This window comes from Mastigoproctus giganteus, chromosome 2, assembly GCF_048544385.1.
Source record: "Mastigoproctus giganteus isolate SK-2022 chromosome 2, ASM4854438v1, whole genome shotgun sequence".
In the NCBI taxonomy this organism is placed as follows: domain Eukaryota; kingdom Metazoa; phylum Arthropoda; class Arachnida; order Uropygi; family Thelyphonidae; genus Mastigoproctus; species Mastigoproctus giganteus.
The window spans coordinates 136,738,996-136,763,107 of record NC_143576.1 but is presented as its reverse complement, the minus strand read 5'-3'; the positions used below and the strand labels follow the sequence as shown (position 1 = coordinate 136,763,107).

General features: G+C 37.0%; 1 protein-coding gene across 1 annotated transcript in view; it reads right to left on the bottom strand.

The window, feature by feature from the left end:
- Positions 1-18,704, bottom strand: part of LOC150089587 (uncharacterized) — a 200,379-nt gene extending 181,675 nt beyond the window's left edge. Inside the window, exon 1 of the mRNA XM_090389557.1 lies at positions 18,541-18,704. Within this exon, the coding sequence (XP_090245683.1) occupies positions 18,541-18,613 (73 nt within the window). The 5' untranslated portion in view covers positions 18,614-18,704. The remainder of the gene's footprint in view (positions 1-18,540) is intronic.
- Positions 18,705-24,112: the final 5,408 nt, after the last annotated feature.

Below are 24,112 nucleotides of genomic sequence, written 5' to 3'. Positions count from 1 at the left end.
AGAAGGTCAAAAAGAGGAGATTCAAAATTATTGAATCGCTGATAGGGAATATTAGAGCAGACATATGCCCAAGTATCACCTTTGAAGTGAAAGGAATCGAACAGAAAAAAAATTTGGAAAAGAACTTAAAGAATTACAACTGAAATGAGCAGCAGTTGAATCAACTGATAATTGGGATTCTGTCAGAAAAAGTATGTGGGATTTGGCAATCTGTAAGTGGAAATAGACATAATTGAGATTGGAACTGAGACCACATATATTTGTAAAATGAACGAGGACATGTTTAGGAAGTTTAGATCTATTCACAGATAAATTTGTTCTATTAGTTTGATACTATTCAACTTTCATTCTTGACCATTCACTTAAAAATTAATTTTTTATTATTATCTTTGGGTTCAAAATTAGTGCAAGTATTATTTGTATTTATCTGATAAAGTAGATGAAATAGTGTCATCTGGCTTTGAAAATTGCCCAAAAATGAGTTGAAAAAACGGAGAATTCTGCTGCCATGGTCAAATGCACTGATATAAGAATGATGTAAATGATATTAGATATTCCTTTTCGTAATTCCATAGGAGTATAATTAATATTATTAGTATTTTTATGAAGGCTACAAAGTAAAAATATAATAAAAAAACATTTTTTAACATAACCATATTAATACAATACAAAATGAACAGTGTAGCATTATTATCGCACTTATATATCTTTTAGTTTAGTGTGGTATTTTAAATTTAAATTTCAACTAAACTTGTGTCTCAGACTACAGCAGCAAAGTCAGGGTGGTCTGCTGAGGAAGTCTAGGAATTGCAGATTTATAAAGTGTATAACTTGTTCCATATTTGCTGATTTGTTTTGAGTGGGAGATAATACAGCCAAAAGGGAAGCCTTTGTGTATTTTTGATGCAAAAGAGTGTGAGGAAATTAAGAGCAAACTCAGTGTTCTTTGAGTGTTTATGAGAACTTAAAGAATACAGCTGATGCTTTCAAAAGAATTAAAATGAGACTCATCAAGTTCTCAACTGCCCACCTCAATACTAGAGCCTACACTTGTATCAGACAACACCGATGACAACACCAGAAGCAGAAAGAAATGGTTGCACAGTAAATAGCTTTTTGTGCCTCTATTGTCGGGAAAATAAGAGCTACATTATGCAAAGAGGATAAGCGGAATAGGAAATTTCTACCAGGCAAGGATAAAAGTTATGATGTAAAGGAGTTATCTTTCAAGGGCAACAAAGGTGATATTGTTGTAAAATTGGAACTAATGAAATTAAGAATAAGAGAGCTGAGGACTTACTTAACAAGTACAAAATAATAGTGAGAAAAATTAGAGTGTTAGGATTAAATGTGGAAAGGAATTTTGCCAAGATATGATAGCAGAAAGCACATAATGAGAGGTTTGTCAATCAGTCATCACTGAAGGGAATGTGAAAGGCTCATGAGATAAAATCTTTCTCAGCATAGTCTGTGATTGTTAATAGGAGAGGAGAGATTTTTTTTTTATTTTTACAGGGATATATTTAAACAAAGGCTGCAAGAATATTTTCTGATGTTATTCAGGCAGTGTTGTGTGGACAGGAAAACTACTAGTTTTGGGGGAGGGGGAGTAATATTAGCATAAACAAGACAAAAGAAGAATATCAGCTATAAGCAGAGGTGAAACTGATTCTTGCACTGCTTCTATTGGGACATGCAGCAGCCTTGAAAGCAAGGTATGAGGGTAATTCAGGGTAATCCAGAATTTTTTTTTTTTTTTTTTTTTTGGCTGGTGCAGCATAAGCTTCAGGCTTCCTTGCACCATATAGCTAATGATAATGATAATATTGTTTACAGAACAGACAGACAGAGTAGTGAAGCATAAAAATTTACAGAAGTGCCAGAGTACAGTAATGTTGGGCCAGTTTGGTGTGACATAAGCACTGGATAAACAAAAATAACAGTAGGAATGTATTATAGGCCAGATGACCATGATGAGTATAATGAACAGCTGTACAGACAAATAGTGGGCCAGCAAATCAGAATGCCTTATAACAGGGGATTATAAATTTTCAGATATTGACTGGAACTTGTTGCTTAGTCACTCATACAGCTTTTCTGGATTTACTGGATGACTGTTTTCTATACTGCAATGAGAGAAAACAATGATAATTTTATCTGGTTACCTTTGTGATCAGATCAAGATTATGACTCTCTTTGTGTATTAGGAATCTCCAGACAAAGGCACTAGGTAGCAGTGGTCATAGTGTACTGTTGTGATATCTACTTAAAAATGTATAACTGCTGTCAAAGGTAAAGGGGAGGGATTTTGCTTTTGTAAATATGAATTGTTTCGATCAGTTTTTAAATCTATTCAGTGAGACCAACTGATGCTGTTATCAACTACAAATTCCAAATGAAAATGATTTGGGGAATTAACTATAGAAGCAGCCAAACTTTTAATATGAACTAAGAGATATTGTTCAAGGTTCAGAATGGATGTCAGATGAACTGATGAGACTAGTAAGAGAGAAAAAAAAATGCAAGGGATGATAGTATATTATCGTGGGACATGGAAACCTACAGTCAGTATAAAACATTCTGCAGTAAAGTCACTAAGAGGATTAGAGAGATAAAGGAAAATTACAGGAAGTCTTTGACTGTGTAATGCAAAGAAAATTAACAAAGAATTAGCATTAGCAGAGGTGATGCAAGAAGGTAAGCTTATACAGCATCAGGCAAAAAAAAAAAAGAAAAAACCACCTTTCCATTCACTCTAAAAGTTTGTTTCACTTCTTCCTTGAGTTTATTTAAATTATCAACATCCACAATAACAGATGGAAGTCTGTTGCAGCAATCACCCATCCATTGGCTAAAGGCAAATTTCCAAACATCTATTCTACAACTTTCTTTCCTCAACTGACGCCTCCATAGCCAGATGGGAAGGAGCAGCAGTGCATAGCACACGCTTCTTGATTAGACCGGAGTTCAAGCCTGTCACCACCAAATATGGAGGATGCGGGAAGGTCAGGGAATGGCTACCGCATATTCCCGGAGTAATATGGCCTTAGTTGCTTTGCTAATGCTCGTAAAAAAAAAACAAAAACAAACTTTCCTCAATTTGAATTTATGTCCATTCGGGTACATGATCTGAGCAAGAGGAAGAATCCCATCAGCACTGAGCTTGCTTAATGCTAAAAAAAAAAAAAAAAAAAAAACCTTGCAGATGCCTAGTCACCAGGTGCTGCAATTTGTAGAACTTAAGATTTTTTGGTAAGAGCAACCTTTTTCCCTTCCCTGTACTTTTGTACTTGTTCCAGCAGCTCTACTTCCTAAAATGAGGCCTCCAGACTTGTATGCAGAACTCAAGATGTGACCTGACCATTGTCTTATACAAAGGGATAATTACCTCCTTATCCCTGCTAGCAAAATTCCCATATATCATTGACAAAACCCCATGAACTGCTCTGGCAGCCTGTCTGCACTGCTCAGAAAACTTCATATCTGACTGCACAGCCTCAATCCTTTGCTTATGTCAGCACTACAACGAAAGGGAGGACTACGTTTGTCCACTAGCTGTGAATGGCATAAGAATTCTTGATGATACTTCTGCGTGAATCTACATTCACGCATGAAGAAGCGTTTAGGGATGGGTATATTAGAAGTATGCTGACTTATAACTAGGGGCTAAATGATTCTGTGATAACTGACAGGAAGGTGGAAGTGAAATAAATAAAAATAAAATAAATTTTTATAAATTTATAAATAAAAATAAATAAATAAATAAATAAAAATAAATAAAACCTTCCATGACAAGCGCATAACACATACTGAACAAGGATTAGCGAGAAACATCCACACTCGCAATTTTGTCACCCCTCTCCCCCCCCACACAGTGAGCGCTGTTTTGAACAGGAAAGATAATTTTAGCCACGCCCATGTTTTTTTATGGTGGAAAATATTCACGGCGCTTTAAAATTCACATTTGTTTTAGGTTTTATTTTATATTAAATCGGCGATCGCGAATACAGATACTGCGAATAGCGGGGGTTTACTGTAATTGCAAAAGCCTCAGCATCTCGACCAGCTGGGTCGGTGTGACTAGAAAACGGAAGCCAGCTGGAGTTGTGAACATTAAAATCACCAAGGAAAATTACCTCACTATTAAGAAAGTTGGACTGGTGAAAGTCAAGTTGCAAAGAGAGGAAGTCAAAGAGCTCCAAGTGATTAGTGGAGTTGGGAGAACGGTAGAGACAACAGATGAATTTGACATGATGAGGTAGAGAGATTTTTAAGCCAGAGAAGATCAAAGAGAGGAGATTCCAAATTGCCAAGTCTCTGACAGGAAATATCAGAACGGACATATGCACAAGTACCACCTTTGAGGCGAAAGGAATCATACAGCGAATAATTTGGGCATCTGAGATGAGCAGTAGATGAATTAACCGATAACTGAGATTCTGTCAGAAAAAGTACTTGGGGGTTTGGCAGATGCAAGTGGAAATGGACATCGTTGAGATTAGAATTAAGACCACGTATATTTGTGAAATGAATTAGGAAGTTCTTGGGAGGTTTAGATCTTTTTGCAGATAAGCTTGCTCTATTAGTTTGACAATTCATGGTGTATTCAATAGTATGAAAAAGTGGGTTGGACATGCTGTATGAAGTAATGAAATTTTTGGATATGGCGTACACATGGTAAGAATATACCCAGATCCTTGACATAACGTGGCCTCGACAATGCTCCCTGCATTCACACTACTCGGACTCCCTCCAGTCACTATCTGGCAGAGTAGAGGTAGCAAGATTATACACTAGCTGATCCGGAAGCCTCCTAGAGAGTTACCAATAGATTCTGTCCGGCGTACTAACTAGCGGCCGGCCTGCGAACACCGTTTTAGAGCTGTACCCTCGAAATGTAAGGAATACTGGAAATACTCATGAATCTGCAGTTTAGTTCTTAGATTGGCCATTTGTTCAAATAGCACATCAGAGCTTCCCTGCAATTAATAATTCCAACTGGCTAGTAGAACCTCTATTTGTATTTTATAATAGCATCTACCATTTAACCAATTATTGATTATCAAAAGTGGGATAATCAGGGTTGCTAAACCATATGGAAGTCTAATTCTGGTAACAAAACAATATATAAAATCTGTTACAAGTGTTTCTTGTTTATATTCTGTAATGTTACTGTAAACAAAAGTTTTGAATTTCTCAAAAACTTCTTTCCTACCTTTGCTTTCTGCCTACTAGGTTAACTCTGGAGATATGAAAAATAATTGGCTCAGAGTGCAAAGAATGGGGACAAAGAATTTTTCATCTATATGAATACAAAGCAGAAAGAATGAAGTAGGTTGAACATCTGAGGAAGAGCAACCCCTAAAATAACTTATATATATTTGGTGGGGTTCGATTAAAAACAGTAGAGGAAGAAAGAGATTTGGGAGTTACAGATATAAAGTTTACTGAACATTAGGCAAGTGGCAAGTAGGGCCCGTGGCTTCCTGTTGATGATCTATTGAATATTTTTTTATAGAAATAGATAGGTCATAAACCCACTATATAAGCAATTATAAGACCACACTTGGAATCCTTTTAAGACCTCACCTAAAAAAAAAAAAAGACATCAAGCTTCTTGAACGGATACAAAGAGACAGGCAGTGCACAAAAGGGTGCCCATGTTTAGAAAGACATTGAATACGTAGGCTACAGAGTTTGGTAACTAGGAACTTTTGAGGGAATCCGACTGACATCTATAAGATTTCGAGAGAGGATGGCAAAATGAATGAAAGTGAAATTCTTGCAGTTATAAAAAAAACAAAATTTGTGGGTGACACTAGAACTAAGGGAACAAATTAAAATTAAAAAGGAACTTTAAAATGGATAGGAAGTTATCTTTTAGCCAGCAAGTTAATTGTTAATTACTGGAATAAGTTATCTTCCACTGTTAGTTAAGGCTAACAGTTTGGAAAATTCAAAGGTCAGCTGGAGGAGGGGAAACACACAAGGTAGTTTATTTTATATATTTATTTTTATAGCTAGTGCAGCAAAAGCCTGGATGTCCTTATACCTTATGTCTAATACTAATATTTAAGTAATCCTTCAGCTTTACCACTGTACAGCAAGTTTTAATATTTTTTTATTTGGATCCATTATTTATCTATCATGTTAAAACTGAAAAGGGTTGTTCTTTCTATTGAACTAAAACTTCAACTCATCAATAAACATGAAAAGGTGCTAGTCAACTTAATGAGTGAAACAATGAGAGTCACTATTCTTGCTGACAAAGTGATGCTTTGAAATTAACATTGTACCATTCATTGTTTAAGTTAACAAAAAATATTCTTGCAATAAATTTTATGTCAAATCTTTTCATGATGTAGTATACTTACACAGTAGACTTGTTAACAAAACTTTACAGTGAAATGCCGTGCAAAACATTTGGTGTTGATTTTTAAGGCACATCAGAAATTTAGGCCTTTGTATTATATATACAGGTGTATTCATGGCCAATCTGCATGTTGTGCAGAAGTTCAAATAATCAAGCAAGGTTCATTGCTTGATTATTTGAAAACAGTAACAGAAAGAAATTGCAATACATACTATGGGAGAATAGGTTTTTTTTTTTTTTGGCTGATGCTGTATAAGCTTGATTCCTTGCATCATTTGTCGCTAATAACTATATTAGTTTTCTTTGACGACGTAGATATACTACAAAACACTATGTATAATAAATTGTGGTACAGAAATGCAGATTTTCCTTTTTTTAATTTACCTATGCCGATAATATGACCACCCATTATTGAACAAGGTTGGGTCTCAAAGATCAGCAGGTTTGACTATATTTATGAAACCCATTTACCTGTAGAAAGGCCCTTTGTGGTTGGGAATCATAACTTATGGAAACTTGATACACACTGAAGAAGGGAAGACATAAATGCTCAAGAGCTGTGAACAGATGAGTTCTGTCAGATGGAGCCACATCCAAACTTCCTTTAAATTAATTCACTGACTATTAGATGGTATATTATCATTTAATAAGAAATATTTTTCTTATAATTACAAGCAAATAATTACAAAACTTGCCAAACATATAAAATAAAAAAGGAAAAGGGAGAAGGTTCAACTCAATTTCCTAAAATAATGTTAAATTTCAAAACTACACTAGAGGTGGTAGATGACTTTCATCAACCGGTGAAATACCACCACTATGCTTGAAGTGGTGAAACCCATGTTTAGTCTCTAGAGCAAAGTTTCCGGCATCCCCCCCCCCCCAATACTTCTCCTTCAGCCCATGCACGGTACTAAGTACTATAGGTTTTGATAACTTTCGTGTTTGGGGTTTTCATAAAAAAAAAAAAAAAAAATACAGACCTATATCAACCTGTTATCACCTATATGGCATTAGATGATAATGCCATAGAGGTGGTATAATTATTACCCCCAATTATTTTTAGCTCTTTTGCCTATCTCTATCTCATGATGACCAACTAGAAAATCTCCACTCAAGGAGTTAAAAATGACCTGTACACCTATTGATTTTTTATACAACCATCACCAATTTAAATATTCATAACTGACATGTGTCTATGTACTTTTTATACATATATAAAAAAAAAAAAAAAAAAAGCAACAATTAAAACAATAGTCTTTTATAGATCAAATCAAGAAATACAGAAAAATTAAATAAGATTAAATGAACACTTCACATGTAATTACCAAATGTAACATTTAGAGCCTATCCATTTAGATATGGAAAGTGAATTGATAATCTGGGGGGATGCAATGGTGATTTTTCACAAGGATTATCAACTACAATCCAAAAGCATGAGAGATAGATAATAAAAGAACAATATTGTATAATTTGGACTTAACTCTGCAAGGCTGATGATGCCATGCAGCCAAGTAGTCAACACAAGGAGTGCAACAGCATGCACATTTAAGTTGACCATAGTTCTAGTCCATGTGACCACTAAACAGTATATCAGAATAATCAACTGTAAACTCCTCTGACCTATGTGGTTGTGCTGGAACATTATAGATTATAATTTACTACACTTTTAGCAGCAGAGGGATAATTTTCAGACCTCTTTTGAGAACAGAATGGGAGAGGTGAGGGTGATTATCCCAGACAGGAAAGTTCATGGTGATAGGATGGCCAACTAGAATTGAACAGAAAGGTCTCAAAAATTTCAGGTCACAAAACCATCTTGCTACCTTTTTTTTTTTGCAAATTAAAAGAACTTGCATGCCTGTCACTTTTTTTTAAGCTTGGAAGAACTTTGCAAGCCGCAATGCTTTATTCATTTATTTTTTTACATTCACTTTTAAGCATTAACTAAACCCCTGTTCCTCTTTCCACAACCCTACAATTATGTAGTCTATCTATATAAAAGTTATACAGTAAAGTCATTAATACATAACTTAATCAATTAAACATTTAATCTTGCATCATCTGCCACTACTAATACTAATAATAAACATAAAACAAAAAACCAATTAAGTAAGTCAGCAAGCTCAAACTTGTGAGTCACCTTTGTTTATTTGCACACTTTTGCTTTCTTGATAAGAACCCCATGACCTGAATAAGATAAAATACAATTTAATTGATAGGACTAATATTCTAACAAATGATGACAAATATACCAAAGTGACATACAACATGAATATGTTGCCATTAATTTTGCGTTATGTTTTTAAACACATTTCACACTCTGTGGAATGTTTTTTATTTTTATTTTTTATTTATTATTATTTTTTTAAGATTAGTAGTACTCATTCCCAAAAAACATTTTTCCTATTTCTTGTATTTCATTAAATTCCACACACCAAAACCATTTTTCTTTTTAAATTTGTACTTTTTGATACTTGATTCAACTTGGTATCCCCAGAATGCAGGATTTAATTTTAACAAGTTAATAACATACTTCCAATTTCATGTGCATATTAGCTTTTATGCAATTTTCTGTAATCTCACTGTTCCTAGTACACTTAAGTCTTCTTCTATGCTGTCTCTTCATTAAGGTTATCTTTTACAGGTAGCTGCAGTATCATATACTTAAGTGGTTAATTAATTAACCAAGTTACTTTCAATACAAAAGGATACATACTAGCCTACTATGCAGAATTCATTTATATATATTAACATTTTCTTGAATTTCTGGAAAAGTTTTAAGTTATATCATGATACTTTATAAAATAAAACCAGAAATTCTATAACCTTTTTAGACAATTAAAACAGTTGGGATGTACCCTCCCCAAAAAGGCTAAGTATTTAAAGGAGGAAAAAAAACTGTTACAACAAAAAAAAGTTTCATACTTCTATAAAAAAAATTACATAACTTCTATTAAGAAAGATGGAAGATTACATAGAAGATACTGATTTAACTGAAGGGAACTTACAATAAAAAAAACTCTGGGTTTTTAGTCAGTTGCCAGCCTTTTTAACCTATTAATAGTAGTCATGTGGGATGTTTATCTATCAACTAGATCTTTTTCTTCTTTTTTTAAATTTTTTATTAGCTCTTTTACATTCTAAATCACTCTTTTTCACCCATCACTATCTTTCAAGAAAAGTTTTTGTTCTATCTCTAGTAAAAAGAAATTTCCTTTAAAATTAGTTAAAATGACCAGGTGCAAACAAATGTCTGAAGGCATACCTGACAACAAGTTAAAACAATGTTTTTTTCCATTCATTCACCTTCAGTAGAAAAAAAAAAAAAAAACTTTGTCTCTATGACTCGAAATAAAATAATTCAAAACATTCATTAGAGCAAGATAATTTTTTAGTGTAAATATAACTAGTACAGTAAAATACCATAAAAATGAATACAATTTTGGCAAATTAATGAAAATAATTCCCTATTATTAACTTAAACAGCATCAGCCAAAACAAATCTATATCATTTGCCCATTACTTCTAATAATTTTTTTAATCCATTATCCTTTATCCATCTACTTCCACAACACTAAGCACAAATTTATAGGCTCAATATACCAACGACCAATTACTCTCTAACTAAAATCAAATTTTCTCATATCCATCTTGCAACCATCTTTTCCCAATTTAAATTTATGTTCCCATGTGTGTGTCATCTGAGAAAGTAAAGTTGTCTTCAACTTTTAACTCAATGGGTTAAGTTAAATGAGTTTAAACTTCAAGACATTTAAAGCCTTAAGCACTGCAATCAAATCTCCTTACATGTGCCTAATTTACGGAACTCAAGTCTTCCTTGGTAGGATAACTTGAGTTCTGCAAATACCTTTTTTTTTTGTGCTCCTAACTAATCTTGTTGAACTCCTCTACATCCATTCCAACAAATCTGCATCCTTCCTAAAACGAGGGCTACAAATCTGTATGCAATGTTCAAGATGCAACCTAATCATCTTGAGCATTAAGGATAATCACCATTGGTTCTGCCAGAAAAATTACTCAATATTACTGACAAACCCTTCTGCCAATGGCAAGCTGTCTTTCACCATCAGAGAGATTCAAGTCAGCCTGCACAATTAACACAAATTCTTTTATTTTTAAATTATTTTCATAGTCTACATGTGCAGAAAATGTACCTGTTTAAAAAGAAGAAAACTATATGAAAACCATGAGTGATTAGCACAGAAATTAATAAATCTAGTCTGGTTTTGTCAGTTGTGTCCAAAAATTATTCTATGGAATAATTTTTGAGTTTATATCTTTTGAGTGTGACACCCCATATTGTATACATGTGGCTAAGAATAGAATAAAGAAATGTCAATTAACCAAAAAAGAAAAGAAACAAAAATTGAAAGCTGTAGTAAAAGAATTCAGTAATACATGCTTTGTGCTTTTCATATTCCAGGACAATGATACTCAAAGCAAGTTTTTCTTTCTTTTTTTTTTTTTATCCTGAAATAGGCAGAAGATATAGTATATTAGCACTTAATATAATAAAAAAAATTAAATAAGTAAAGCACAAATGAAACCATAACAAAAAAAAAATACAGCCCCAATGATATGTTTTTCATAAATCAATTCACTCAACAGAGAAAAGGCGGGGATTAGAAATAGTAATCTTATTAGACTTCAAGGCAATCTGAAATTATGCATTTTCAATTGCACTAAAATTAAATTTTTGTAATTATGCAAATAAATAAAAACATTAAAAACAAACTGGCATATTGATGCCTGGAAATTAAAAACAAGTTATATCTATTGTAGTGTATTTTTGAATATGTGGTTTGCTAAGATTTTATATACTTGGGTAAAATAAAGTAGACCACTTTATATGTTAGAAAAATGCAGCCAAACTTATTTAAACAAATAATGATTCTTCTAAAATAATTCTGATTTAAAAAAAAATATATATATCTACAATGAAATGATTCCTGTTTTGCATGTAGTTGTAATAAAACCTTACTATATGCATTTGTTTTTATTTTTTTTATTGCACCAGCAGTGGTGTCACCACTTGTTTTCAATGCAACCAAACTTTTATTATCTGAAAAGTATTTTAAAAAAAACACTATAAACAAAAAAATATATAAACATGAATTATTAGTCTCTTGCCTCATGGAAAGGAGAAAAGTGCATATAAACAAAAGAACATGAATATGAAAAGAAAGAAATGCACTTTACCAAAAAAAAATCATGAGTGCTGATGATTCAGATTGGGCCAGTCCTCTTATAGTAGAGGAATATGATGCAAGAAAGCAAGCATATGAGCTTATGTAGAATCAGCCAAAAAAAAAAAATCACACAACCATTCACTCTAAAAGTTTGTCCAGTTCCTCCTTGCATTTATTTAAGTTATCAACTTCCACAACAACAGATGGAAGTTTGTTCCAGCAATTAACCACCCACTGGCTAAAGGCAAATTTCCACACATCTCTCACATAACTCTTACATAACTTTTGACGTTGTAGAGCAGATATCATCTTTTAAGGGCACAAAAGGTGATATAGTTGTACACGTTGGCACTAATGATATCAAGAGTAGGAGACCAGCAGAATTGCTTAACAAGTACAGGTCACTGTTGAAAAAAAGCCGTGAAATAGGGTTGAAATTGAAAGTGTCTGCAATTCTGCCCAGACACGATAGGAGGGAGTATATGATGAGAGCCTTGTCGATCAATTCGGCCCTGGAAAGATTGTGCAAGGCTCAAGGGGTAGAATTTTTTTCAGCCTGGACTGTACTTGTTAACGGGAGGGATTGCTTCTACAGGGATGGGATACACTTAAATAGAAAGGGTGCAAGAATATTTGCTGATGCTATCGAGGCAGTGTTAGGTGGGTCGGAAAACTGCTAGCTTGGGGGGAGACAAAGACGAATAGATTAACAGTAGCCACTGGCAGAGGTGAAAGAGATTCTTGCACTGCCTCTATTGGAATGAGCAGAAGCCTGAAAAACAAGACGCAGGATATTTCAGAGACTGCCGGGAGTCATTGCGGTACAAGTAAACACATGGGTTGTGTTAGGGTAGTTAAGAAAAAGAACAGGTGCATGTATACTTGCGTGTACACCAATTCTAGGAGTTTAGTAAATAAATTTGATGAATTTGAGGTATTGCTCAAAACATCAAAGGGAGATATTGTTGGGATATCAGAGACGTGGTGTCACACAGATATAAGGAATGCAGAACTGGAATTTGGGGAGTACAACGTCTACAGAAAGGATAGACTGGATAGGAAGGGGGGAGGGGTTATGCTATTAGTTAAGAAATACATAAAATCCAAGGAAGTGAAGCCAGTGGACATCGCTGGACAGTGCAGTGTCGAGTCAGTTTGGTGTGACATAAGCATTGGGAGATCAAAATTGAGAGCAGGAGTGTGCTATAGACCTAATGACTCTGATGAGTATAATAAGAAACTGTACAGAGAAATAGAGTGGGCCAGTAAATCAGAGTCTTATAATGGGAGATTTTAATTTCCCAGATATTGACTGGAATTTGGGGGCTGGTCACTCACACACTAGCAGGGCTTTTGTGGATTTATTGGATGATTGTTTTCTACATCAGCATGTTCGGGAGGCAACTAGAGGGAGTAATACTCTTGATTTGATTATCAGCAGTGATTCTTCATGCATTAAGAATCAGCAGATAAATGAACCACTAGGTGGCAGTGATCACAGTGTGCTGAAGTGGGATTTACTCAAAGAGGTAACTACCATTAGGGGTAAAGGGAAGGGTTATTGCTTTCGTAAAGGTGACTACGATGGACTGAAACAGTATTTAAATTCTATACAGTGGGACCAACTGATGATGTTACCAACAGCAAATGCAAAATGGGAAGCATTCAAAGAACTTATCTTGGAAGCTACTAGGCTTTACATACCAACTAAGAAATATTGTTCAAGGTTTAGGCCTAAATGGATGTCAGATAAACTGATGAGGCATATGGCAGAGAAGAAACATGCATGGGATACATACAAATTAACACATGACACAGAATCCTATGATAGATACAAGTTTGATCTGTAACCAAGTTACAAAGGAGGTTAGGCAGGCGAAGGCAGATTACGAGAAATCTTTGGCAAGGGATGCAAAGAAAAACAGCAAAGAGTTCTTTACATATGTAAACTCTAGAAGGAAGGGGATGAATCAGATTGGTCCACTTGATATCGATGGGTCAACTGTTGATGATCCTGCTCAGGTAGCTAACAAACTAAATGAATATTTTGCATCGCCATTCACACATGAGGAGTTATTTAGCAAGGGGAAAGCCAGAGGTGTATTGAACTCTAGCAGTAAGCTAGAGAATCTTGTAATAACTGAGAGTAAAGTGGAGGAGAAATTGTTGAAGATAAACAAAAGAAAGGCACCCGGGGTAGTGGGATCTATCCAGTTATATTAAAGGAGGCAGCAAAGGAAGTAAGCAAACCCTTAGCCATAATTATGAGAGCTTCCTTGGACTCAGGGAAGGTACCCACAGACTGGAGATGTGCAAATGTCACCCCAATTCACAAAGGAGGATCAAAGGTTGACACAAGTAATTATAGACCTGTGAGTTTAACTTCTGTTCCAGGAAAATTAATGGAGGCACTAGTTAAAGAAGCTCTGCAGGATCATTTAGACAAGACTTCAGCTATAGCTCGGACACAGCATGGGTTTGTTAAGGGGAAGTCTTCCCTGACCAATTTGATTGGATACTATGATGCAGTCACAAAGGAACTGGATGCAGGGAATAACTTTGATATTATATACTTGGATCTTAGAAAGGCTTTTGATACTGTTGCACATGGAAGACTGCTGCACAAATTGGAGCAGTGTAATATTGGAGGCAAATTGCTGCTGTGGATAAAGGGGTGGCTGAGGGGGGAGAAGACAGAGAGTGGTAATCAATGGACACTGCTCTTCGTGGACTAATTGTTATTAGTGGAGTCCCTCAGGGCTCAGTGTTGGGTCCATTATTGTTTTCTGTATTCATAAATGATATTGATGAGGGTATATCAAGCTTAATGTCAAAGTTTGCAGATGATACACAGGTAGGCAGGGTTGTCAAGGACACTACTGACACTATGCTGCTGAAACAGGATCTGGAAAGGTTGAGCAGATGGGCTGAGAGGTGGCAAATGAAGTTTAACATTGACAAATGTAAAGTACTACACATGGGAAACAGCAACCCCAGAGCAACGTATCAACTCTGTGGTACTACACTGACAGTGGTAGAGAATGAAAGGGACCTGGGGGTGGTTGTGCAGGCAGATATGAAGTTCTCTGAGCAGTGCAGACGGGCTGCAAGAGTAGCTCATGGTGTATTGTCAATGATATATAGGAATTTTTCTAGCAGGGATAAGGAGGTGATTATTCCCTTGTATAAGGCAATGGTCAGGCCACACCTAGAGTACTGTATACAGGCCTGGAGGCCTCATTTCAAGAAGGATGTAGAGCTGCTGGAACGAGTACAGAGAAGGGCAACAAGATTAGTGAATGGAACAAAGGGGTGCTCTTACGAAGAAAGGCTTAAGATTTGCAAATTACAGTGTCTGGAGACTAGGCACCAGCGAGGTGATCTGATAGAGGTGTATAAAGCATTGAATGGTTTGAGCATGCTCAATGCTGATGGGATTCTTCCTCTCGCTCAGAATAATCACCTGAGAGGGCATAAATTCAAATTGAGGAAAGACAGATGTAGGATAGACGTGTGGAAATTTGCCTTTAGCCAGTGGGTGGTTGGTTGGTGGAACAGACTTCCATCCCTTGTTGTGGAAGTTGATAGCCTAAATAAGTTTAAGGCTCAGCTGGACAGGTATTTTGAACGAACAGAGGGGTGAAGTGGAAGTGGGTTTTTTTTTTTTTTTTTGGCTGATGCTGCATAAGCTTGCTTTCTTGCATCAAATGCCTCTAGTAATGCTAAACTCCTTGCTATGCTGAGGTATGGTTAATGCTACAGTCTACTTGGACTCCAACGAGTGAATATGATAATCCAGATTGTTTACTGCTACTATATGATTTCTGTGAATAGACTACAGAAGTGCATGCCTCAAACGGTTACCATATTTAGTTATACAGAAATTAGTCTCAAAACAGATAATACTCCTGCACATTTAATTTAAATACAATATTAAACCAATCTAATATGTTCATTAGAAGTCATATGCAGGGAAACCATAAAAGGATAAAAAAGGCACTTCCATCTAAGTGCTGGTAATGGTGGTTTATTGCTAGTCAGTCAGTGGAGCTCATGCATGTGTACTGAAGACGAAATCAAATCAAATACCAGAAATAACTGCATTAAATCAATAAATATTTCTACAAGAATATAATCATAAGAGAACATACCAAGTAGGCAAGACAAGAACCAGGGATAGGTCTGGCCTTGCAGTTTGCATGTCCCAAAGTGGCCATTCTGATACCGGGGCTCCTCCAACAGATGTTTAGGCCTGACATAGCCGAGTGGTTGGTTGATTCTTGGGTTTTATTGGCGCATTAGCAACTAAGGCTATAATGCGCCCATCTGAGTGGGCAAGAGCAAGGGTGCAAATAGCACATGCTCTTTGAGTGGACTGGGTTCAAGCCTGTGACTGCTGAATACGATAAATGTTTATAATGATGATTTATTGTAAACTCCACTGATCTGGTTGTGCTGGAGTATAAACAAGAACATTTTTTTATAATTTAAAAAATAAATGAATTTTCTCTTTATACTCCAGGATTACCACACATTCAGAGGAGTTCACAAGGTAGAGAGAATACAAGAAACAGCACCATATTTAGTAGTCACGGGCTTGAACCCTAGTCACTCAAGGCATACGTACTTACTCACACTTGTTTGTTTGTGTTTGTTTGTTTATTATTTGGTTTTTAGGAGCATTAGCAACTAAGGCCATATTGCTCTGGGGATATGCGGTGGTCATTCCCTGACCTTTCCGCATCCTCCGTATTTGGTGGTCACAGGCTCGAACCTCGATCTAATCAAGAAGCGTGTGCTACGCACTGCTGCTCCTGCCCACCTGGCTACAGAGGCGCCAATCACACTTGTGCCTGATCACTTAAACCCAGTTGGCCCACATTAATTATCACTGGCAAACTGCACTGTTCATTTTTTTTTTTTTTTTTCTTGTCAAAAATCTGGTTTAAAAATTCAAAAACATGAAGTTTTAAAAAGTAACCAAGGGGCATAGCAGAATAATGAATTACTAATTCCAAAAGAATTTTAAAACTGGCAAGTATAAAAATCTACATAGCTGATATGCTAAGCTAATAACTTATAAACAAATTTTGTGAGCTTTGCTTAAGGCAAAATCCAATTTGACAGTAACATCACTTTGAACTTATAAAAATCCAATCTCTGAGCCCAATATTGAAGTATCACTGATTGCACGTATGTTTTTATGTTTTAGTTAAAAAAAAACCTCTTTTCACAAATACTACCATGATAGAAACAATCAAAATGATTCCTAGAACAATGTACATATTATTAAACAGTTTATAGGCTATGCATGGTAATAATGCATTACCCCTTAAGAAACATATACTGCTGAGCATGCTGTAAGCTGTACTAGCACAAAACATAGTTCTCTATTTCTATTCTGTGGAAATTTCTCAGTTGATTTCTGTCTCCATATTTAAATTTTTTTTTGTCAATTGGAATATGGGACCTAAGGTAACTACCACTTTACCATAAAACTGGGCCGGGAAAGAAAACAACAGTTTAGGAAGTAACAAAAGGCTGGATTTTATGAAGATCACCTCTTGGTAGCATGTTATCGATGAGCAGAATAAATTACTTGCCAAGGTAGCAAGCATGATAAAGTTCAAAACAGAATTGGATGGTCACTTTTCAGCAGTAGGAAATGTATCATTGGTCAGAAAATTTCTTTGTATAATTCAATCTATGGGATACCTGAGGCTTATGCTCTAAATCAGTGTTTCCAAATTTGTGGTCTTCGTAATATGGGAAAGTGGACTGTGGCACTTGTTTACAATTTTTTTAACTCTGATGAGAAATACAGGTATACTCATAACAACCTAATACATACTACATATGTTAAGTATGACTGCATATTATTATATTTAAAAAATAATTAGTTGTAAATTTTTATATAGCTTAATATTTTTTTTGATCTGTGGCTTCTACTTCAAGTATATAATAGTGGTCTGCGAAAAGTGGTCTGCGACTTCTGTCTCGAATATAAAAGTGGTCATTGACTTCAATCTCAAATATAAGTGGTCCACATCTGAAAAAGGTTAGGAAACACTGTTCTAGATTATCTACCTTAACAGATTCATAAAATATCCCTCTCCCAACACACACATTCACTGAACCCATACCCAATTCCCTCCCCAGTGTATGCCCTTCAGAGGTAGCACAGTAGTTATAATCACCATCCTCTCACACTGGGTGAAAAGCCTATGTTCGAATCCCCACAATGATGCAAGGAACTTTCTTGAGCTTTTTTTTTTTTTTTTTTTTACACTGGGGCAAAATTAGTTGATCTTATTATTAGCCATACGATGCAACAAAGCCTGAAGTTTATGCTGCACCAGCCAAAAAAAATTCACAAGTTAACCTGAGTGAGAGAGAGAGAGTGAAGTATAAAGGAAACACCAAGAGAAGAATGATGATATCCAGCTCAGGACACTGGGTGTGCCAAGCCCATACTCACCAGATGTGAGAGGAGGATACATGTTTCCCTCCTCTAGGAAGTTCGGGTTTTTTTTTTTTTTTTTTTTTTGGTTTTTTCCCCCCTCCAGAAAATGGGAAACCAACAAGATAACACAATAATTTAATATGAGTAAAATATATTATCGGTATATGCTTGCTTTTGACGGGAATCAATTTTTATTCCTTTGTTTTGTTTTTATTCCCGTATTTGAGGTACAGTGACCATGTACACAATTTCAGTATTTAGTTTTTTTTTAACTTCCATCATAATAAACTGCATAGCTGTAATATGACCTAACCAGTTACTATGATAATCGCAACAAATAATTTTATAATTAAACCAACGGATATAAAATATAGTACTGAAAACTGTAAGAGGAAAAACAGTTCCGCACTACGATCGCTAGCTTCACTCACATATCAGTACAGTATACTGTATTGCCATCAGCTGCTACAACAAGGCATGACAGTACTCACCTTCTGACCTCTGTTCGTCCTGATAAGCATAGCAGACCGAGAAGTACACAAATAAATCAAGCTGTAATTTCATTCTTCTATTATTAGGTGTTAAGTTAACAAAAATACTACAAGCGAAATATTGCAAAACATTGTTGTCACCACAAACACAGAAGAACCGCCATGATCCCTAGTTATCAACGGAGAATTGTGGGTAATAAATGAACAATATTCCAAAGGGATTAAAAAAAAATCGCTGTACCATCATCACCTTTAGATCTCTATTTATTCAGCTCCAATGCTACTGCTGCAATTGGAATTTTTAATTTCCTGTTAATTAAAGTTGACCTAACTGAGTAAATAAAGTGTATAATGAAAACAGTGAATAAAAACCTTTCTGTAGCTCTATAAGGGCAAAAACTACGTAAAAAACCCAAGTCCATATATTTCAATTCTGAAAAAAAAAAAAAAATAAATAAAAATCTTAGGGTAGTGCAATGGTTTTCAACCGGGGTGCTGTGACAAGCTAGTGTGCCGCAACAACCATCTTGGGGTGCCGTGTAATTTGGGTTTAAGTTACTTAAAGTTATTATTATTTTGAAATTTAAATATTTATTTCATTATAAGAGAGTACAATATAAAGGGTACGGTACAATAACGATTGTACCGTATCTTTTTAATTTTGTGGTGATCTATATTTAGTACCTCTATATAAAGAATAAAATTATTATATAGGTATATATTAAAAGGTCGAAAACCACTGTGTTAGGCATTTCTTTTGGCCTAGGGGGTGCCCTGAAAAAATTACTGGGACACTAAGGGTGCCATGAACCGAGAAAGGTTGGGAACCTCTGGGGTAGTGCATTAGTTTCGCCAATAGGATCTCCTAACTATGCTATTTCGTTTTTAAACCCCATTTTCATCTCATCAACTCCAAGCACTACAATTCCTCATTCCTCCTCCACCTCCCCCTAGGGGAGCCATACAAAGTTTATCTGCATTAAATATTTCTTTCTGAACTGAACTCGACCATATCCTGATATGGGATAGGCATGTTCAGCATTTTGAAATACGGAGAAACTCCATATATTGTTGAGATCCAGACCTTTCGACAATATACGGTTGTTATTATTATTATTATTATTATTATTATTATTATTATTATTATTATTATTATTGTTGTTGTTGTTGTTGTTATTATTATTATTATTATTATTATTATTATTATTATTATTATTATTATTATTATTATTATTATTAATAGCCATAAGGTGCAAGGAAGCCTGAGGCTTATGCTGCACTAGCCAAAAAAAAAAATTGAATTACCCGGGGAGAGAGAGAGAGAGAGAGAGAGAGAGAGAGAGAGAGAGAGAGAGAGAGAGAGAGAGAGAGAGAGAGTCAGAAGTAGAAGGAAAACACCAAGAAAGAGAAGAATGATGATATCCAGCTCAGGACCCTGGGTGCGCCAGGCCCATACTCACCAGATGTGAGTCCCTGAGGTTTTGTTGTTGTTGCTGCTGCAGGGAGGTCGATTTTCTGCTTGCTGGACAAAAAATCCAAGTTTCCGGGAGGAAAAAACCCTCGTTACCCTTGCTTGAGACCGACTAATTCAGTTACGTTGTGAAAAAGGCCCATAAAAATTTCTCATGTCAACGATGGAACTCGAACTCGGGTCTTTTCTACCCGGTGTGGGGAGGACGGCGATCATACCAATGGTACTACCGCAACAGCGGACTATATACGGAGTTTTTCGGTATATTGTCAAACGCCTAAAATAGACACTGATTAAAAGTGAATTAAAAAAACTTCGATTTATTTTAAACAGGAACTATTTAAGTGGAGAGAACTATTTTAATCCAGCAGATAATTCGTGGCCAGGCAAACTGTGACCAAATCCTAGTCAAAACATTAAATGCTTCTGTCACTCAATGCCGTATTTACCGAAGTGCTTTTGCTCGAGGGCTCCAAGGGAGTAAGAGACACAAGAATAATGAAATTGCTGTTGCTCCGGTGGGAGCAACAGCAATTGCATTATTATTATTATTATTGTTGTTGTTGTTGCTCTTATATTATTTCTGATTGGTGGATTTCACCCCATGATGGGTACTGCTACCAAGTACACAGGGTGGTTGTTATTATTATTATTATTATTATCATCAGCCATATGGTGCAAGGAAGCCTGAGGTTTATGCTGCACCAGCCAAAAAAAATTTCTGAATTACCCTGAGCGAGAGAGAGAGAGAGAGAGAGAGAGAGAGAGAGAGAGAGAGAGAGAGAGAGAGAGAGAGAGAGAGAGAGAGAGAGAGAGAGAGAGAAGGGGAATCACTAAGAAAGAGAAGAATGATGATATCCAGCTCAGGAGTTCCTTGTAGGTGTTCGCTGGGAGACCTATTGCTGCTAGGCTGTTATGTAGGGTCTTTGGCATCATATCGGTGGTTGGCACGATGGTCGATACTTCTTGCATATGCCACATCTCCTTGACCTCATGTCTCAGGTTCGTGTACTTCCTGATTTTTTCCCCATGGGTTTTCTGCAGGTTGCCAGTGTTGGATACCGCTATGTCAATCAGATAGGTAGTCTTTTCCTTCTTGTCCGCAAGGGTTATGTCTGGTCTGTTGTGCGGAATTGTTCTATCCATTATTATGGCGCGGTCCCAGTACAGCTTGTGGGTTGAGGTCTCTAGTACTGCCTATGGTTCGTACTTGTGGTATGGTACACTTTCTTTGGTCAAATGGTATTTGCTCGCTAGCTTCTGATGTATTATCCTTGCTACCTGATCGTGTCTATGAGTGTACTCAGTCTGGATGATAACCTTGCACCCCGCAGTGATGTGTTGGATCGTTTCTGAGGCCAGGTGACATCGTCGACATGTATCATCGGACAATCCGGGCTGCTTGGCGATATATTTTCTATAGTTTCTGGTGTTGATTACCTGGTCTTGGATGGCGAACATGAATCCTTCCGTCTCGGAGAAGAGCGTCCCGCTCGTGAGCCATTGGAAGCAGTTTTATCTATGTGATCTTGATGGAGAGCATTGTAGTGTCTGCCATAGAGTGTCTTCTCTGTCCATCTTTCTAGCTTCGTTGTGCCTCCTGGTTGGGAGGGGACTCCTTGCTTAGGTGGAGTGGCGTATACCGCTTGTCTATCTTCCTTATGGCCTGGTGGAGTGCTGCTGTGTGTTTCTGGAAGTAATCCTTCAGGTTAACTGTCGCTGTCTTCTGTTGCTCAATGAGGCCTATCAGCCCCTTCCTCCTTCTTCCCGGGCAATTGTCAATCTCTCCACGGCAGTTCTCGGGTGATGTTGGCGGCTCTTGGTCATCATTGTCCTTGTCTTTCTCATGATATCCTCCAGCTCGGTGTTAGTCCAATTTATGACCCCGAAGCAGTATGTTAGTACTTGGACTGCATAGGTGTTTATGGCTTTAACTGTGTTCCCTCCATTCAGCTTTGCTTTCAGCAGGTTTCTGAGCTTCTGATGGTACTTTTCGGTCAGGCAGGCCTTAATTTCCTTGTGCTGTAACTGCTGAGCCTGCATCATCCCCAAGTATTTGTAGGCCTCTCCCTCTGCCATAGTTTCGATCTCTTTACCAGTCTGCAGCTGGTAGTTTCAGTTGACTAATTTTTCCTGGTACAATCCGTGGGTCTTGCATTTGTCTAGACCAAATTCCATCCAAATATCATTGCTGAATTCTTCGGTGATCTGGAGTAGTTGCTGGAGGTGTTTCTCGGTTCCCGCGCAGAGCTTGATGTCATCCATGTACATTAGGTGGGTGAGGGAGTACAGGTTCTTCCTTCCTTCTTTGAGGTTATATCCGTACTTGCTACTGTTGAGAATGGTGGACAGCAGGTTAAGTGCTAAACAGAACCACAATGGGCTCAGGGCAACTCCCTGAAAGATTCCTCTTCTGATGGGGATTGGCCTGGTTGTGATATTTTCGACCCTAGTGGTGGTACTCCATTTCGCCATCGTTTCTCCTAGGAAGTCTGTCATTATCGGATTGACTTTGTAGATCTTCAGTGCCTCTATTAGCCAGCTATGAGGCACGGAATCGAAGGCCTTGCTGTAATCGATGTCGGCGGTGTACATGTTGCGGCGCTTCTTGTAGGCTTGCTCCATAACTGCAGCATCTATGGTTAATTGCTCCTTGCATCCTTTGCTAAGCCGCTTGCATCCTTTCTGCTGTTCAGCCATTATGTTCTGGCTCTCCAATTGGTCTGAAGTCTTCCTGGTTATACAGCTGGTCAGGATCTTGTACATTGTTGGGAGGCAGGTAATTGGCCTATATTTTGCCGGGTTTCTTGTATCTTCGTCTTTAGGCTTCAGATATGTGATTCCTTGAGTGAGAAACTTCGGGATTGTCTCTGGGTGCCTTATTATTCGGGTGAACCACTCTGTCTGGTGCTTGTGTGTGCAAGTGGCTGTTTTTGGCTGATGCTGCATAAGCTTCCTTGCTTGCATCAAATGCCTTTACTAATGCTAATGCTAATGCTAAAGTGAGCTTCTTGTACCAGAAGTTGTGGACGTTATCTATTCCTGGAGTTCGCCAGTTGTGAGAGTTCTTGATCGTCTGTTTTACATCTTCTTCTCGAATCATCCACCCTCTCATTTCTTGTACGTCCTTGGTTTTCTTGCGTTCTTGCATATGGTTCCCCAGAAATCCTCAATCGTCTTCTTCTCGGGGGATCCGTTCCCTCGTTTCCCGTCGTCTCCGAGATTCCTGTAGAAGTCTCTTTCATCCTCATCGAAGATCGGGTTGTTTATTTTTCTTTGGGAGCTCTCTTTGTATCGGCGTAGTCTCTTGCTGAGTGCAAGGAGGTTCTGCTTCAATGTGTCCAAGTACTCTCCTATTCTCTGAGTCTTTGTCTCATGTTTGCTGTGGATGCTGTCTCTCTTCAGAATGCTCTTCACTTTTCAAATTAATTTCTTACTCCTATTGCCCCGTTGGTATTGGGTCAATTGGCCTATCTTGACTCTTAATTCTTCTATCTTCTGCTGAAGTCTTCTTTCCCAAGTTGGTGGTTCCTTGTGTTTTTGGTTCTTCTGCTGCTGGTCTCTCGCTTCTCTTCCATTAATCCTCGTGGCTGCTATCGCAGCACAATACACGGTTGTGTGGATGGCCTCCAGTGTTGCACTATTGCTGTCAAGGTAATGCGGTATTATGTGCCAATTCAGGTGGTCTGTGACTCTCCACAAGGTCCTATTCGGCCTCTGCTTCGGTATCACGTGAGTCTTTGTAGGGTCCATTTCTTCTTTTACAGTGAAGCGTTACTTATTCGCAGTAGTGCAATATCATGGAAACTCGTTGTGAAGGTATCCACAATATGAGATATACTTAATGATGCCAATTTAAAACTACTTGAGTACTTGGCTACGTACGGAATGATGCAATTGCACTAACTTATTATTATTATTATTATTAGCCATATGGTGCAAGGAAGCCTGAGACTTATGCTGCAAGAACCAAAAAAATTTCCAAGTTACCCTGAGAGAGAGAAGGGAATCACCAAGAAAGAGAAGAATGATGATATCCAGCTCAGGGCCCTGGGTGTGCCAAGCCCATACCCACCAGATGTTTGTACGTATGTTGAGAAT